This window comes from Morone saxatilis, unplaced genomic scaffold (assembly GCF_004916995.1).
Source record: "Morone saxatilis isolate NCDOM2014 unplaced genomic scaffold, NCSU_SB_2.0 Contig16, whole genome shotgun sequence".
Taxonomy (NCBI): Eukaryota; Metazoa; Chordata; class Actinopteri; family Moronidae; genus Morone; species Morone saxatilis.
In genome coordinates, this window is record NW_023339718.1 from 17,455,248 (window position 1) to 17,472,634 (window position 17,387).

Below are 17,387 nucleotides of genomic sequence, written 5' to 3' on the forward strand. Positions count from 1 at the left end.
CTCTATTTGGGCTGATGGGATTAGTCATCGCCTGTCCCATCTGTTGTGTTTACGACTCATTTGTTTACTCGCTGGTTCACATCAGAGCTTACTGCGGCCAGGGGGATTCCTTCAGTGCGGGGCCGGGTCCAGGCTCTGAGGTCAACTTAGCTCAATGATTCATCACATTTCTCACTAAGTAGCTGTGATGAACAACACAGATTCCCTTCATTTCTGATCATAATAAAAGGCAGTCATGGGAAAATGCCCCACGACAGAGCCAAAGGGGGAATTGCATACAAAGTTTTGACAGTGCTGTTTGGTCAGCTCAACCAACTATTTCACTACCTGTGGATCTACTGCATTGTTAACCAGGACTAACAAGTGCTAACTGGCCATGTTTGACAAGTCAAATAGTTTGCAGCTATTGTAAACAGCAACCCCATTCAAACATGAATGTCGCTTGACAGGACGGGTGGTGATGTAAAGCAAGGCTGCAATACTTCCACATTATGCAGATGAGCATTACAGTCGCAGCTGGCGAAATTCACAGTCAAATAAAACTCTGTTGAAACCCAAAGTTGTCCACCGTGATGTTTTAATGTATGCCAGACTGGATGTAAGCTTTTTGTCGGAGCTGTTTTCCACAGGCTCGTGATTTGTCCATCCATCCCAGCATCCATTTTTTAAAGCCTTGCAGTAATCGTGGATCACAGCAAGCTTATGTTATTCATGTATTTTGTTATATGAGATAATTTTTCACACATCAGTTGCTTTTACAAGTTTTATAGCCTGAAATATCATTAGCAAAGAGCTAATCCTTGGTCAGAGGTCACACTCTTCATGTGCAAAACAGCCAAAGCTTCTTCAGCTTTAGGCTACAGTAGCTGATTCAGACAACACCCCTTCTACACACAACAAAGAGCAAACTACTGTTAAAGACTTGCATAACAACCTTTTGATGGAGCGGCTGTCTGCAGTGTGGTTGTAGTCATCCAGCCTCAGTTTAAATTTCTGTCTGTGTATCACATTTATTTGGTTAGTGTCTAGCAGTCTGCTCTCAGTGACTTCCTGGAGTTTTGTTAAGCTAACCAACTGCTGGCTGTAGCTTCAAATTTATTGTACCTGTACAATAAATAATACATAGTAGAAGATAGAATTTAGACTATAGTGTATTTCCAATTGTTCAACAACTATTCGTGGGATACTTGTGAATTTGCACTGAGGCCTAGTTTCAGGTTTGTTCTGCGGTTGTTCTTTGGTAATTACTTGGGATTTTCTGTGTACCTTGTAAAGTGCTGCCAATTATTTTACTGGGGGAATGTCAGTGTCTTGCAGAAAGTTAACAGGCCCTTCTCCTTGTTGGACATTTGAGCCAAGTTAGCCTCAGATGTTGTTATAAAATATTGACAACATGTCTTGCTGCATTTTCACTGATGCCAATATACTGAGTTATACTGTGCTCGTCATTCTGACTGGCCATGTAGAAATGATGTTGCGATTATGTTGCAATGTCAGGAAATACACTCTACTGTCTGTTGTTGAAGGTCTCCCGCTTTTTTTTTTCATCTCCATCTCCACTGTGTTGATGTTACATTTATACAGAAGAACCCAATGACTTAAACCTGATGATAACTGAAAAAGAAAGAAAACTGGATTTTCCTGTTATGGTGCAGCCAAAAGTCAGTCAGAAGGCATTTAGTGAGTGAGTACTGCTACTATTGCTACATTTATATTAAGGAGTACACTGATAAGACTGACGCTGATTACTCTGGTTCCAATTAAAATGGTTGGTGAAGTGAGAAGATCAAATCGCTAACGTAAACTTACACAGTTAACATTGTGTTGACGGATGAAAACCCTTTCAACTTTTACAAGATGGTTATTACAAATCAGCCTTTACTGCATATTGCAGTGATTTCTCTTTCACACTTTGTTATAAGCGTACCAATCATATACTTAAGTAATGCTTAACTAATACAGTGCAAACTATAGATAACTGTATTTATGTTTATTATGTAAATGTTTGTATCTGACAACCAGTTGGATTAAAAAATAACTTCATTTCTATGAGAACAAGTACTGTTCTGCTTTCAGAGAAGTTGAGCACATACGTGGATCTTAAATAGTTTTATGTGAGTGGAATACAGCTGATTTGGTCAAATATCTATTAATGTATGAAGTAACTTATGGTGAGCAACAGGAATTCATGATACATGCTGCATTAATTCATGCATTAAATAATCATGAGTCATGCATTAGTTCAGCATTACTTAAGTATATGATTTGTGCTACCCTAATTATGAAGTGTTACCGATTTGGGGCTTCTCAGCCCTCCCGGAGTGAAATAAAGTTTGAACATTATCATATTACTGAGGGTATGATTACAATGGTTGAACCAAATGGGCCCAGTTTTCTGTTTAATGCACTCTGAGCCAATAATCTCCATTTGCTGTCAAACGATAAAAGCTCAAAGCCATCATACTCCTACTGTCAGTTCATCTATTGGCACACAAACACTGATTAGAGATTGCCTGCTGGAATGCAGCAGAAAGCCAATCCATCCTTTGTGCTACAGAAAAACTAAATCTTTCAGATTTCTAAACCTAAAAAAAAACACTGCTCAGTATGTTCTCAAATCAGGGCCTGTCACGGCATCTGTTGCTGTGCTTTCAAAACCACCGGAACGTTGTGTGGTCCCACTGAAACCACAAAGCCAAGGGCACAGCCAAACAAACAATCCAAGATGTCAGACCATGTGGAAGCAAAGGCCGAGGAGCCCAAAGAAATCGTTCGTTACGAATGCCGTCCCTTCACGTCTTGCACAACACAAAGTCAACATTCATTACGTAAAGTAAATTAGCCCTGACTGACTCTATTACATGCCTGTGTGCTTTAATGTAGGGAGAAGTGTCCCATAGAACATGCTGCGCCCATGCTGGTTTTGACTGACTTGGAACTTTTGTAGAATTTTTCACACTATAATGTGTCCTCTAAATCATCTTTGCAACTGAAGCTAACCAGGAAAACTCCAGTGGCCTGTGAGAAGGAATTTGTTGGCAAATGTATACCCAAAGGCACATCTTACATCAAACGTATGCTTGATTCTTAATTAAACCGATAGAATACAGCAGCAGTGACAGCTCTGTGGTGCTTTGCCTCAGTAAAACTTAACAGCCACTAAAGTTTCTTCTGAGTAATGATTAATGCATCCAATTTCTGTGATCTGTATTGAGCGTAGCATCATGGGTAATTAAATGATGTCTACAGAGCACTGACTGCTCTCATAAAATGACAAGGCCATAATTATCATGAAGCTTGGTTACCCTCTGACTCAAATACTAATTGTGTATCAATAACCAAGCGGAGGATGTCCCAGAATTAAAGCCCAAAACAACCCAAGCTGTACAAAATAGCTCACAGCTACAACACTGCAGTCAATAACATCTGGTCCTCCTTTTAACAAAAAGTTGACTTTTGATATTCAAACAATGCATATTTATTCATTGAGCAATTTCACAGGTCCATAAAGTGAGACATGTAAAACCAAAAGACGGCATTACCTGATTCAAACATATTTACATTGTCAGAGATAAAAACTGCACAGTGTTGAACCATCAAAACGCAATAAGACCAAAAACCAACCCTCTAAGTTATTATTCCCTTGCATATTATTTTGTCATGTAAAAAACAACAACAAAAAAACCCACAACCCGCCAGTCTTGCAGGCGTCTGTATTTAAAGGAGATTCACTCACTGAATTCTGAACACCGTATGTTCTCTTGTAACACCTCAGTGACCAAGAATATAGCATCCTCCAGTAAATACAAATACAAAAGCATCGCGCACTCTTAGAAGAGGGATGTGCTGGATGGAAACCGTTTATACTTTCTCACTGATTCATAAACAGGCATCGTTTTCAAACCAGCAATACAACCTCAAACAAAGTACAGAGAATCCTCCTTGGGGTACTGTGTGGCTGTCCAAGAGTCAAAAAAACATAATATAGGAGGAGAATATTGATGTTTCCTTTACTACCATTTAAATCAAGCCTGTTATTTTTATTATTGTTATCCCTCTCCAAGATAAATAGGGTGATAAAAAGAGACGCCCGCCACGGTCTCGTTGACATTTTAGGGAGTCCTTTTGGAGCAGTAAAGATGCCCACTTGATGGATACCAGAGCTCTATAGACAACGGGAAGACAAAATGAAGGATACTTATGGATGCAGAGGCGGATAAGGAAAAGAAATAGAGAGAACATGGCCAGTGCAAAGAAGAAAGGATGAGGGGGTGAAGGTGGGTAACATCAGTGAAGAACAGAATGGAGAAAAACAATAGTGGGAAGACAGAAAAAGAGAGTGACACGCCGAAACAGTCCATCAGCAAGAAAACTCCAGGACAGGGTAGAACAGGAGATGTACAACCAGGGAGAGCTGTGCTGAGGGAGAGACAGAACAGACAGCCACAGCAGCAGCCGTCAACAGGGAAGATGAAAAAAAATGGGAGAAAAAAACTTGACACATTGACACACTACTCTTTGTTTCTTCTTCTGTGTTTTCAGTACGCTGGTCTGTAGAGAAGCTCCCCAGAGGCAACTCTGCGTTTCAGCTCCTGCCACAGCAGCTCCCTCTCCTTTTGGGCACCCTTCATGAAGCCTCGGTTCTCCTGGGCCCGCCGAGACAGGTAGGGCATCACCTCGTTCACCGGCCCGTATGGGACATACTTATAGACGGGAAATCCGGCCTGGCCTGGGGTTGAAGATGATTTGATGGGAGAAAACAAAAGAAAAAGAGGTCTTTGTAGTTCGCTTTTCATGAAGAAATTGTTAAATTCAGATTTTTGATTGACTAGTTGGAATTTCAGGAGCACATTATTTTAACAGGTTTTTTCTAAACTCCAGAGAACACATCACAACTGAACTTCATCTCAACTGGCTTCCTTCGCTGAATGATTGCTACAATCCTTCTAATCAGGCAGGTTTGCTGCATTTGCACAGACATCCTCATTTTTCTGCATTTGAATCAGAGGAGCTGCTGTTGTCTGCCAGTCAGGCTCACATACTGTGACTGTTTTCGCTGGGGCTTTCTCTTCAAATCCAAGGAAATGAATGTGCTTTTAACTAATGCACAAGCACTGGCAAAAACATCAGAACATGATACGATAAAACAAAAAAAAAGTCATGAAACGATTTTCCTAAGCCTCAGCATACCTGAAAACAAAATCGTAAAAACTGAATCCGGCACCTTTTTATTAAGAAAAAAGATGGATTAAGTGACAGACAAATAATAAAGATCTCAACTCTAATCTGCTTTATTTCACAAAACAACTTCAAAGATTCAACGACGGCACTGACTGCTCCATCCCTCGAAAAAACAGCCAAGAAACACTTGTCGGTTTACATCAATACTGGTCAAGGCTGTTTCAACTTGAGCCTCACATTGACAGACAACTGCCTGCCGCCACAGTGTCTGTCTTTGACTGACAAACAAAGTGGTGAGAGCCAGCAGCAGCAGCACTTTGTTAAGACAGCTTGTCAATACCGAGGTGTCTCAGTTCATATGTCCTGTTATAGGCAGCACACTGACTTCTGCATGTGCACATGATGCACTCCAAGTGGTCTGTGAGATATGTATGTGTAGCTGAAAGGCATGTGACAGTTAAAGGGGAGCGCAGCACATACAGATCAGATCAGATCCGGCAGGGGCTGAACTTAACCTGTCAGATCATCCTTACGTGGGGGAGCAAACATCGGTGGCTTCTTATTGAGCTAGAGCATGTGTGTGCGTGTTTTTCTCACCCAGTGGAAAGCTGATCTGATCACACATGCCCAGTAGTTGACCGAAGTACACCTTGTTCTCTGTGGGTAAGAGACCCAGCTCATTCATTCTGAATGAGAGAGAGACAGAGAGAGACAGAGAGAGAGAGAGACAGAGAGAGAGAGAGAGACTTATAATAACTTAGTTGACACAGATGCAAAGCTGCATAAAAAAAATATCAAAAAGTTGGAACCGTACCTCTTCAAGGTGTGTTTCACTGTGTCCTCATTATGGGAAGCCACCATCACGTTGGCATTTCTGTTGAGTGCAATCTCATCCAGCACATAGTCCAGACACCTTACACAAACACACAGGAAGGCAAAATTAACTATTAAACTGTTCACTTTATAATATTAAAATATAATATGTAGTATAGTGTATGCATATTGTGGCTTACATTGCATCATAGCCCATCCAAACAAATCTTTCTCATTAGCATGTAAGATTTATTGTGTGTTGCAGGACAGTCTTTACACAGCTTAATGGAAAAATGTCCCAAATCACTGAACATATTTACCACAAATCTGAACCAATCCATTCAGGAAGGACCTCTGCCTTCTGCTCTCCTGTTAGTGTAGCTGTGTTAATATGCATGTACTTAACCACCATCTGCATATTTTGAATCCCAATTCATGCTGTGCTGTAGCCCATCAGCCAAACTTTTTGTCTGTCCGAAGTTTATGTTTACCTCAAAATCTAATTGAATACTTGAGGGTGGCCTTTCCTCTTTTTGTGCAAAACATATTGATCTCCACAGGGTGATTTCTTTCAGCTTGCTTAATCTAGGAATGTCAGGAAATTGTTGCAACACAGCACCCCTGGAGTTTCTGGAGTTTGCACAACTCAACAGGGTGGAAGCTTGCTGACATACGATGTTGCACCCAGAAACTCCGATTGAAGGACCTAATAATTAAATCCCTGTGCTGTCCATTGTAGCAGGTTTGAGCCTAGAAGGTGGCCAGTTTAAATCTGGGAGCCACATGGTAAACTCAGATTGAAGTTCTTTCCTGGGGAATCTTTAAACATGACATGTATCTTTAAAGTAGCATAAGGCTAAAGAACGACGAGTATTAGGGCCATACTACATAATAAAAAATTATTTAAAAAAATTATTACTTCTCGTAATGTTTCGACTTTTATTCTGCAATATTAAGACTTTATTCTCAGCAATATTACGACGTAATGTTATAACTTTATTCTCGTAGACCTAATATTATGACTTTATTCTCGTAATATTATGACTTTATTCTCGTAATTTCCCCCCCAAAAATATTTTTTTTCTCTTAGTATGGCCCTAATACTCCGTCATACTAAAGTAATAGCAGCTTCAGAAGAAACTTAGCTAAAAGATTTGAACAGTCGTCAGTTAATAAACAAAACAAACAAGCCTCTTGCCTGTGGTACATCCAATTGGTAGTCTCATAATCAGGGTTAATAGGGTCCTCATAACCATTCTCATTGGCCCTCTCTCGCTCCTGATACATGTAGGCCCCACGCACCAGCTTGGCAGCGAAATGCCAACCCTCACGTCGAGACAATTCTACATCCATAGTCACACTGTCATAGGCTTCCTGCAGAGCAAAAAAAGAGGATCATTCACGCTTTAGACTTAGACTAGACTTAAGACTTAAGACAAAATTTGCAAACATTTAGAATATTGAGCTCAGCACATTTCCCATTTTTACCAACAAATACAGAACCAAATGATGTGTTACTGCACAATACAGTGACACTATTCTTACATCATGTATCAGCATATTTATTCTACCTGCCACCTATTATAACCAACCAGACAAAAATAGGAAATCAATTTATGGCTGTTTCCATATAAATGACAAAATTAAATAAAAGCAACACATTTTGAGAACTTGCCCAAGAATTCTGGTAATGGTAACGTCAGCAGCAAAGCACTGGTGTATTATTACACACAGTACCTCCATGAGACAAGTGGGACCCACAATAACCTATATATTTTATATATATTTATATTTTATCCGACATGTAGTATTTATCTTTATTCTACAGTACTGCATGTTTTAGCTGACAATATGGTAAGCCTATGTACTTTTGATAGAATAATAATACGGTTGAAAAAAAGGTGTTAATCGCATGAATGACACACTACTGTGACTTAAACAGCTTCTCATTTGAAATGGTGTATTTAAAAAAAATAAAAAAATAAAGCATCAAAATTCCCTCCAACATTATCTTCTGCTTCCTGACGCTGTTATATCCTCAACTCAGCTGACTCATAGTAATCTCTTTACATGTTGAAATCTGGAGTTGCTGGAGTAGGGTAAACAAAAGTATAACCAATAATTCTTATTAAGGTTGTGTTCCTTTTAGTGTAGCAGAGTCTTTCCAGTGAGCCAACATTTACAATAGTAGCCCCCCTGACTGAAAATGAACTAGTATCATTGGTAACACCTGTGTTTACCCTACTATTTCATGTCAAAATGGCTACTGTGAACAAGGTCTATTGTAACTGTTGTGTCTGCATGCACATAATTTATACTTTTGATCTGGCATCTCTGGTATTTTTCATGAATTGTGTATTCTGACCTTGAGGTAGCATTGGTAGGTGTTGAAGATGACAGGTTTTTCTTTGTTGTAGGTCCTCTGCATCTCTAATGTCAGTCTGCTGATAGCTGGCTGGAAGTAGGTTTGCTCTGCATCCACCATCAAGCGAACGCCATTCTCCATAGCATGCTGGAATAAAAAACAAAATCAAATGTATTTAGTATAATATCGCCTAAGAGTGTTTATTATGCATTAGTTTAACTAAAAATGAATTGAATTATATACCTTAGATTTGTTTTTGTGCTTGTGTTACAGTTGTTAGCAGCGCTGCAGTGGCAATGACAATGTATAATACAGATTTCACACAATAGGTAGTACCACATCTGTATTGACCTGAAAATGATCTATTCATATTAGTAAGTGTATGCATTCTGTATTCAAATGATACCAAGAAAGCAAAGCTTGCTATGAATCATCACTCCACTGCTGTGGCATGTTAACTAATAAACATGGATATTTCAGACAACAGACATATTTAACCAATAAACATGCTGCCGTCGTGATAAAGATGCCACACTTGGTTCAACTATAAGTGCTTGCACCTTGCAAATTAACAACAAACTGTTCCTAAGTGTGTGTTTGTTTGTGTACAGTGATCAGCCTTTGTACTAAAAGCGCGTTTACCTTGACTAAGACGTCCATGCGCTGTAAAATCCTCTTCATTTGGTTCTCTTCCTCTACAGTGAACATCTCCAGCAGAGGCTCCAGCTCACCTAGCTGGGCAAACAACCCAGGAGAATGCACACTATGAGATGCTAATGAACCCAACATCACACAGCATGATACATATTAGTGCTTCTCACTTTACCCACCCTTCAGCTGTCTTTAGTCCAAGGTCAAGAGATAACTTGCCTAAACACTTAATATTTACAAGGGCTTCTTGACAAGGAATCAATTATGTAATTTAAAACATTTTACTTTTAAATCAGCTAGTAGCAACTAAATTATTGTCTCCTTTGAGTCTGGTTCTTGAATTATATTTAAAGACATTCTTTAAACTGCATTTATTTACAGTACATTTCTCTCTCTTTCAGTGTTTCATGCTACTGACCTCTACATTTGGGACGACCAGCAGGTCCGATATATTTGTTCTATCATCTATTAGGCTGTTCCAGTCGAGCATGTCAATGGTTCTGTCATAGAAAAGTAAAGTACTTGAAGATTAACTTTAATGCAATTGTAATAAAATAGTTTCTCACTTTTTATGAGATGTATGTATGAAGTGTGTTTCTAATTCCTGTGTTGTTTTTGTATATTATGCCTCAAAATGAATTATACTCATACATTTCAGCAGTAAATGTTAGCAAATCGGATAACTTATTACTTAAAAAAACACATATATTGTACAATACTGAACATGTGCTATAAAGTGAACTATGAAGATGCTATATGATAAATGTGTTTTGTTATGCATATTGGGGGAATAGTGGTGATTGTTCTGTGATGCATTGCAGTCCACCAGAACACAATTTGTTCTTTTTGTCCTGCATTTTTTAATTAAGTGAAGTTTCCTCTAAATTGCTTTGAATATAACAAAATATTTTCAATTTGTGCAACACTGACATTGTTTCACAGATATTTCTTGTCTATTTAGTTCATCTGTGTTCATGCTTACCCTGAAGATTCCTCTTTCTTCCCACTAAACCAGCCATAGAAGTCTCCTTTTGCACCCAGTTTGGTCAGGAATTCCTAAATGAACATGAAGATCTAAAGTACTACAAGGCACATAGTGAAGCAACAGCCTCATATTGTGTATGGAACAAGAATGTGAAATTGATCTATAACATTGGATGTAGCATATGGTAGAGATTATCCATGTACCACCATAATTAAAGTTCACGAGGAGAACAGATGAGGAAAAACTCCACCTGCATTTGTTTCAGCTCCAGCCTCTGCTCTAAGGCCTCCATGCCATCTTTTCCCTGCTGTGATGCCAGGAAGGAGAAAAATCGCCGCCATTTCACCAGGACTTCTGAGAACTGGAGCTTAAAAAAAGAATGATGTCACTCCACCCCACCCCTTTCATGAGAGTATCAGTATCAGTAAACTAGTGCATTGACTTTTTAATTACAATCTTAGTGCCTACCAGAAACTGAGGTCGTCCAAGAGCAGTCATTTTGACGGCAGAGAAACCATCCATTGAACTCCCACCTAGAGGTCAAACATACTTATTTTCAAAATAAATCAAATGCATGTTTAAAGATCTAAGAAATGGAGTGGATTACAGAACCAGACCACCTGTCAATTGGCTGAGGGATTACAACATTAACACAACATGCCAAAACAGCCATATTGTGAAGTTGTATTACTGATATACAATAGTTAAAACTTTTGTTACCTTACCAGATGCTTTGATGCATTTGATGAAGGTCTCCATATGCTGGTCACATTTGGACTCATCGGCATAGAAATAAGTGCGGGCTCCAGTCACTCCTTCACGATGATCACCGAACTGTTTGTGCACTTTATATTTTTTCTCTCTGTGGTCCCCGCCTGGGGGTGAAAACAAATTTGCATGCCTATTACTTCTAATTACATCATATACTGTGTCCACAAATGAGAACAAACGAGGCAGCTTACCTATGCTGTCTTTCTCTGCAGTGGATACACATGAGCTGAATTAGGAGAAATAAAAAAGGATAAGAAGAGTTCATTCGGGCAACGTTAAAAATGCTCGTCTTTCATCAGATACAGCAAATATCTGGCATTTTTAAGTTGAATTTAGTAACTTGCATTCTTTCTGTGAACATTTTGGCCTTGAGGCAATGGCATGCCAGAGGCTGACATTGTGTTTAGTGACCCTATATATGCTGAACCGTCCTGTTGTCAGCTTGCTGACCCTCCAGAGAGGGCAGTTGTAGCATCACATCACACTTGACCTATTTGCCCCCTCATCACAGGGGACTGGGGAGCTCATGTAACCAAACAGATGACTAAACACTAAGCATGGTACACATCAGAGACGTCAATAGGATTCAAAGCCAGGAAAATAAAGGGAGTTGTCTTCTTTTAACATTAATGTTATTTTTATTGTAGGAGTCTGGATTCAACTGCAATGGAATCCTTTTGACACTGACTGATTTATTTAGTGCCTTAGGCCCCTTAATTAATATTTCAAACAAGTAGGGTGGAAACAGTCAATTCATTCAAGTCAAACAACAGAAAGTTTTGATAATCGAATCATGTCTCAAGTAAAATGCTTTTCAGTATGTGAGGATTTGCTGCTTTTCTGTTTTGCATTATTAGAAACTAAACATTTTTGGACATTGATTGGATAAAACATGTTACTACTAAGACGTCAACTTCACAATGACTAATTTTTCACTGGTTTCTGGCATATTTTAGACTAAATGATAAAGTGTAAAAGTAATAGCCATATTGATCTATTATGACTATGATTAATCATTCAATACAAGCGTAAAACAAATCTCAGACTTCTAGCAGCATTGAATAGCTGGGATAAATAACCCTGCTGTCAGCACAGGTTCCAGTTTTTACTACACAATGATTTCAATTCTGTTTCAAATGTTTTCTGTGTTAAACTGCCAAAAATGTCAATTGTGTTAGAAGCACTGATTATTGGTAATCTTTTTTCATGAAAAGAGACTTTTTAATGGAATTTGACTACTGGCACAATTTATTGGTTATTAGCAGCTGTGTTTAAATAATGTCAGTAACAGCCTTCCACATCCTGCATTAAGTAAATCTTAACTGTAAAATTAGGTGTATATATTTTGAGTTTAAATGACCTACGTAACTACAGCTTGAAATTGTAAGTATCGTGCTCTCAACATCAAGCCTGGACTTGCCTCTCTGTTCCTTATATCTTCTTTCTGTTGCAAGGAACTGACTAATGTTGTTGTTGCCATCTTGACAGATCACTGGAGCTCCTGTCAAACCCTGCTGTCTGAGATCAAGCTGGCTTAATGTGCCTTGTCCTCCTGCTTTACGGTTTGAAGGTGTATGTTCACCAAACAAAAGCTTTCTAGGCTAAGGTTTGATACCTCTTTGATGTTTCCAAGCAGTTATACCAAAGACAAAGTATATCAAAGCTGTGCAGTGATATCTTGTTACTGGTGATACAGTATAAATAAACTGAGTAAGTACAAGAAGGGTCGAAAAGTCATAGCAAAGGGATTGCATACCTCAACTTACAGAATGTGATAACACAATAACAGAATTATAGAGGGCAATATGTCTGACATTGGAGTCAGCTTTCACTTTATGTCAACAGACGTAAACACTAGATACTTAAATATACTGCTAACAGCCTTGTTTATTCACTGTGCCTGACCTTCAAAGGCCTAGAGATATTGTTGTGAGTTTAAGAAAGGTCAGTATTATGCTTAATAAATCTGACAAGTGAAGTTGTCTTTTTCACTTCAATGACATGGACATCAAATAACACTTTAGGGATTTACTGATTGACTATGAAGCAATACCTAAAAGAGAGGCAGAAAAGGTCCAAATTTATTTTGGACTATGAGATGTCCTAATTACTCACAATGCATGAATGCACAGATCTACAACTTAAGTGGCATTGCGGCTCCCGCTGCCTAGATATACTGCTTGCATAAGGTTTGTACATCCAGTTTACATCAGCTAATAGCTCAGATAGCCACTGCCTTGTGCTACTCATGTGACAGGATTCCTAACGAGTGAGAAATTCTCTCCAGCCTGCCCATCCAGAACGAATGGCCATGACTGAGCTAACAAATCATGTTGTGGGAGAGTGTTTACTTCCTGGTTGGGAGGCATATTAAAATAAACCTATTTTTGGCATCAAACAAGGGGAAAATACTCCGTAATATACCCTGTCTATATGTCAGTTTACATTATTAAATTAAAACAGCACAAGATCTGTGCAGATATTATGTTTTTACACCAATAATTCTGCTAACTTTAAAAAGAAATCTTGAAAAATGTGCTCGAAACCATGACAGTGTGGACTCAAAAACATCTTTTTTGTATATGATATCTACTAAAATGTATGGAAATATTGCAGCTTTCATACTTCATCTCTTTCTGCTCGGCCTCCTTCTGGCTGATGTCTTCCTCCACACTGTAGTCCAAGACAGAGCCAACGCCAAAGGCCTGATTCTTCTGGATCAGCGGCCTGATGGCCATGTGGTCCTCACCAGCTACAAACTGGCCATAAAATGTCATCTTCATGAACTGGTTGAAGCCTTTTTGGCCCATGATCTTCTTACCTAGATCCATTATCTGAGCAGAAAGGGAGAAGACATTATAACCCTTTATTTTTGACAGGTATATTATGTCCCTATAATTTAAAAAACAAGGCTGTGTATAGGCGTGTTTTGAGGGCAACCTGACAGACGACAGTATGGGAAAAAGACAAGAAGTAGTCAGTTGGTCTTCCATAAGCAAAACAATTTGAATGTTCTTACCCTCGAGCTTTAAACGACACATGGCATGTAAGGCTAAGCAGGGACAGAGAGCAGCTACACTGACAATCAGTCATACAAGATTAGATTACTACTTCACATTTGGTGTAGCTACTTGCTCTCACAACCACAACCACAAACAAGCTTTCCATTGATTCCATTGATTAGATTAGGACTGACAGGCAGAGTCCATTAAAGCACTGTACCGCCATGCATCACAACATGGGCTGAAAGAAATACCCTTTTCTGAATGAATAATTGTCACCGATTCCAATTACACCCTGCTTAACACCAGATGAACATTAACAGTATAACCTGACATCTAACTGAGGTTATGTAACATGGCCTGCAGAGAGGTTCATTTGCAGGCTTAGAAAAACAGGTTGTAATTTGAGAAGTGGGTGTTACACATAAGACTGAGGCTCATGCCGTCAGCCAGCAATAAATATAGAGTTATATGTGTGTATTAATACAGAGTTTGCCATTTAAATGTGCCCATCCTAATATACTGCTTGTTAGTCAGTGCTAATAACACATTTTTTGGCGTCTCGTCAAGTGTAAAACCTATTTTTGTTTCTATGGCGACGGTCCTTCTTCCCGCGTATGCAATAGGAAAAAAATGTCATGTAAGAGTTAACAATTATACTACCCTTTAATATACTGTCAACATAAAGTCGTCTGAACAAGTAAAATTCCATTAACAAACAGACTCCATGCTTAAAGACCGGGCTTCGCGGTAAGATAGCACCTCATTACCTCTTTATTCTTATCAACCAGGAAGTCATAGGAGCAGAGTTTAAAAACCACCAAACTTCTGAGCAGCTCTAATGAGTCTTTACTCTTATAAGCCTCCCGTGTCTGGTCAAAGTCTACGGAGATCTCATTAGCAGTAGCAGTGGTGGTGGTGGTGGTGCCTCCTCTCTCTCCTCCGCTTCCCGGCTGACCGGCACACTCCGACCGTGCCGAGTCATGTCGAGCGCCGCCACGGCTGCTGACACCGTCCCGCGGCTCCGTCTGGGTCACCGAGGTGGAGGTGACGGTGGACCGGAGTCTTCGGCTGGAGCATACGCGTTTAAAGGCAATGTCCGCCCCTGCCCGTGAAAGGGCAGGCACGGTTTTTACGTGAAACATCAGCCTTGGAGGAGGTGGATGTCAGCGGAGCGGTTAAACGCGTGTCATTAGTTGGCGCTCGCTGCGTACGCTACAGTGTAAACACATAGGAACATCAACATCACTGGAGTGGCGCAGCTGTGACGCAAGAGTTTCCTACTGGTGCACATCCAGGTGTACTGTAACACCTGACACTAATATTATGTTCTAAAAAGAACAGTTTGTCGGTGTCATTTTTGTGTGGCTGCATTTTTTAAGCAAGCCTGCAGGCCAATGTTACCAATGTACAGTATATGTAAGCTAATGGTACGCTATAAGTAAATAAATCAACAGCATGTACTCAAGTACAAATGTAACGTAAGCACACACCTGTGTGTGGAGCTGTAGTTGACATTTAATTCAGATTGCTGTGATGGAATGTAACTAAGTACATTTAATGAAGTACTACACATTTGAGATACTTTAAGTGAGTATTTCCTTTTCATTCCTCTTTGTTTCTTACTTCTACTCCTCTCCAATTCAGAATACATTTTTACATCTTACTTCACTACATTGATCTGATGGCTTTAGTTGCTGGTTTCTTTACACACAAAACTACTCAGTTGATTCATGGAGAATATAATCAACAGAGGAATTCCTAATGAAAATAAACATTAGTTGTAAGGGTAAAAATATAATGCGCAATAATTAAAATACACGGTACATATTAATAATAACAGTCACAGAGGATAGTGTTTCTGGATTGAGTACTTTTTACATTTAATTTTTTTGTAATTATACTTACATACTTTTTAGTATCATTTTGAAGGAAGGAGTTTTACTTGTAACTTTTTTTTCTATCTGAATACTATCTGAATACTTTACTTAACCTTAACCGTAACGTAAGTAGCTGTACCTCAGTGAGGTTAGATAGATAGATAGATCACAAAAACAAATGGGATAAGACATAATTAAATAATACTATATACTAAAATAACATGAGAATAGAGACTGGTCAGAATATGCACTGTATGTGCCCAGTCATAACCCACTGTACATTAGTACAGACATTCTCTACAGGTAAACCAATAACATATTTTAATAGGAATATTTTACTTTAAAAGGGGACATTTTGTATGCTGAGTACTCTTGTGAAGTACATGTTGCTGATTAGACTATGTAAGCTACTTTTACTTGAGTTACATAATACAACAATATAACAAAGTAGGTTTGTTCTTTTACTTGTAATTGTGGCATTGCTACTTTTACTTAAATGACCTAAATTAATTCCTGATTGTTTTCAGAAACCTTTCTGACATGGAGACCTTGCCACTTTGGGATTGGCTGAAACAATATTCATGTGAGTCAGTCACATAATTTGCTCTCACTTGGTGGCGAAACAAGCAACCAATGACACTTTTTATCACAATCTCCAAGACAAACAGTCTCATGCTTACAACGTAGGACTCGCAGTTCACCCCTGGAACATTTTTGTCATGCATAACAAAGCACATTCATTTTGACCATGTGAATTACACTCACAACATCACAAAGCATTATTTATCATAAATTATAGTTGTCTAATGTTAAACCGTATATAAAAGACCTGTCAAACAAATTAGGGTCATAGCAGTTTTCTGTTTTGTATTTTGGCAGTGGGTTTTGTTGACATATGGATCACAGGTTATGCCAGTAGAATTAAATTACAAACAAGGCATAAAAATGGGTAATGAATGACTTTATTTCAGACAGGAACCTCTTCAAAGCCTAGGGCTGGAATGAGATGTGCTCCAGTGAGACCCCAGGCACATAGTATTGTGTAGCTATTAGTAGAAAAAGGCATCTGATGTAATGAATGAAAAACATGATATTTCTCTTGGCTCTACCCTACAGCTTGCAATGGTTAAGAGGCCTTGTTCTTGCATTTATTTAATGCAGGAGGTGCCAAATGCTAAAATTACTCTGTGTTAACAGATGGGGGAGCCATTGTCTAACATGTAGTTATTACACTGCTGCCCCATATAAAAAAAAAAAAAAAAAAAAACAAAACAAACAACGAAGAAAGACAAAAAAAAAGAAAAAAAAAAAGCCAAAAGAAAAAAAAACCAAACACAAACAAAGAACCAAACAACCGAAAGAACAAGACCCGAGACCGAAGCAAAAAACAACCCAACCCGTAAACAAAAAGAAATGAACAAAAAAAAACCAACCACACATAACACACAAAGGCACACACACACACTTCCCAGCCATCAATTAAAAACTGCCATAATTTAGTGTTTACTGTTCTACAAATCATATATAAATTATAATGTATACATTCTGTATGACTATGGCAGATGTTTGAAATACGCAACTAGTGATAATAATGACAATAGTGGTCATTTTTATGACACAATGGAGCTATGGTTTCCTATGCTAATTGTCTATATTAAGTTGTTTTCTTTATTTCTTTATTTTTAAAAAATAGGCTGTTTCATAACCTAGGCCATTAAAACAGACCCTGTTGCACACAG

At 38.7% G+C, this 17,387-nt stretch overlaps 1 protein-coding gene across 2 annotated transcripts; it reads right to left on the reverse strand.

Moving 5' to 3' along the window:
* Positions 1-560: 560 nt before the first annotated feature.
* prodhb (proline dehydrogenase (oxidase) 1b) lies at positions 561-15,025 on the reverse strand. Of its 2 annotated transcripts, XM_035657997.1 has the most exons (14): positions 14,539-15,024; positions 13,392-13,600; positions 10,958-10,992; positions 10,721-10,870; positions 10,464-10,528; positions 10,246-10,362; positions 9,993-10,066; positions 9,429-9,510; positions 9,002-9,094; positions 8,360-8,506; positions 7,193-7,368; positions 5,996-6,094; positions 5,779-5,867; positions 561-4,729 (listed from the first exon to the last, which is right to left on the reverse strand). In XM_035657997.1, the coding sequence occupies exons 1-14, from the start codon at positions 14,911-14,913 to the stop codon at positions 4,539-4,541; spliced, it is 1,902 nt and encodes a 633-aa protein (XP_035513890.1). In that variant the 5' UTR covers positions 14,914-15,024; the 3' UTR covers positions 561-4,538. The 2 variants fall into 2 exon arrangements, with proteins under 2 accessions (XP_035513890.1, XP_035513889.1); XM_035657996.1 differs by having other exon boundaries at positions 10,721-10,992; positions 14,539-15,025.
* Between the last annotated feature and the right edge of the window lie 2,362 nt (positions 15,026-17,387).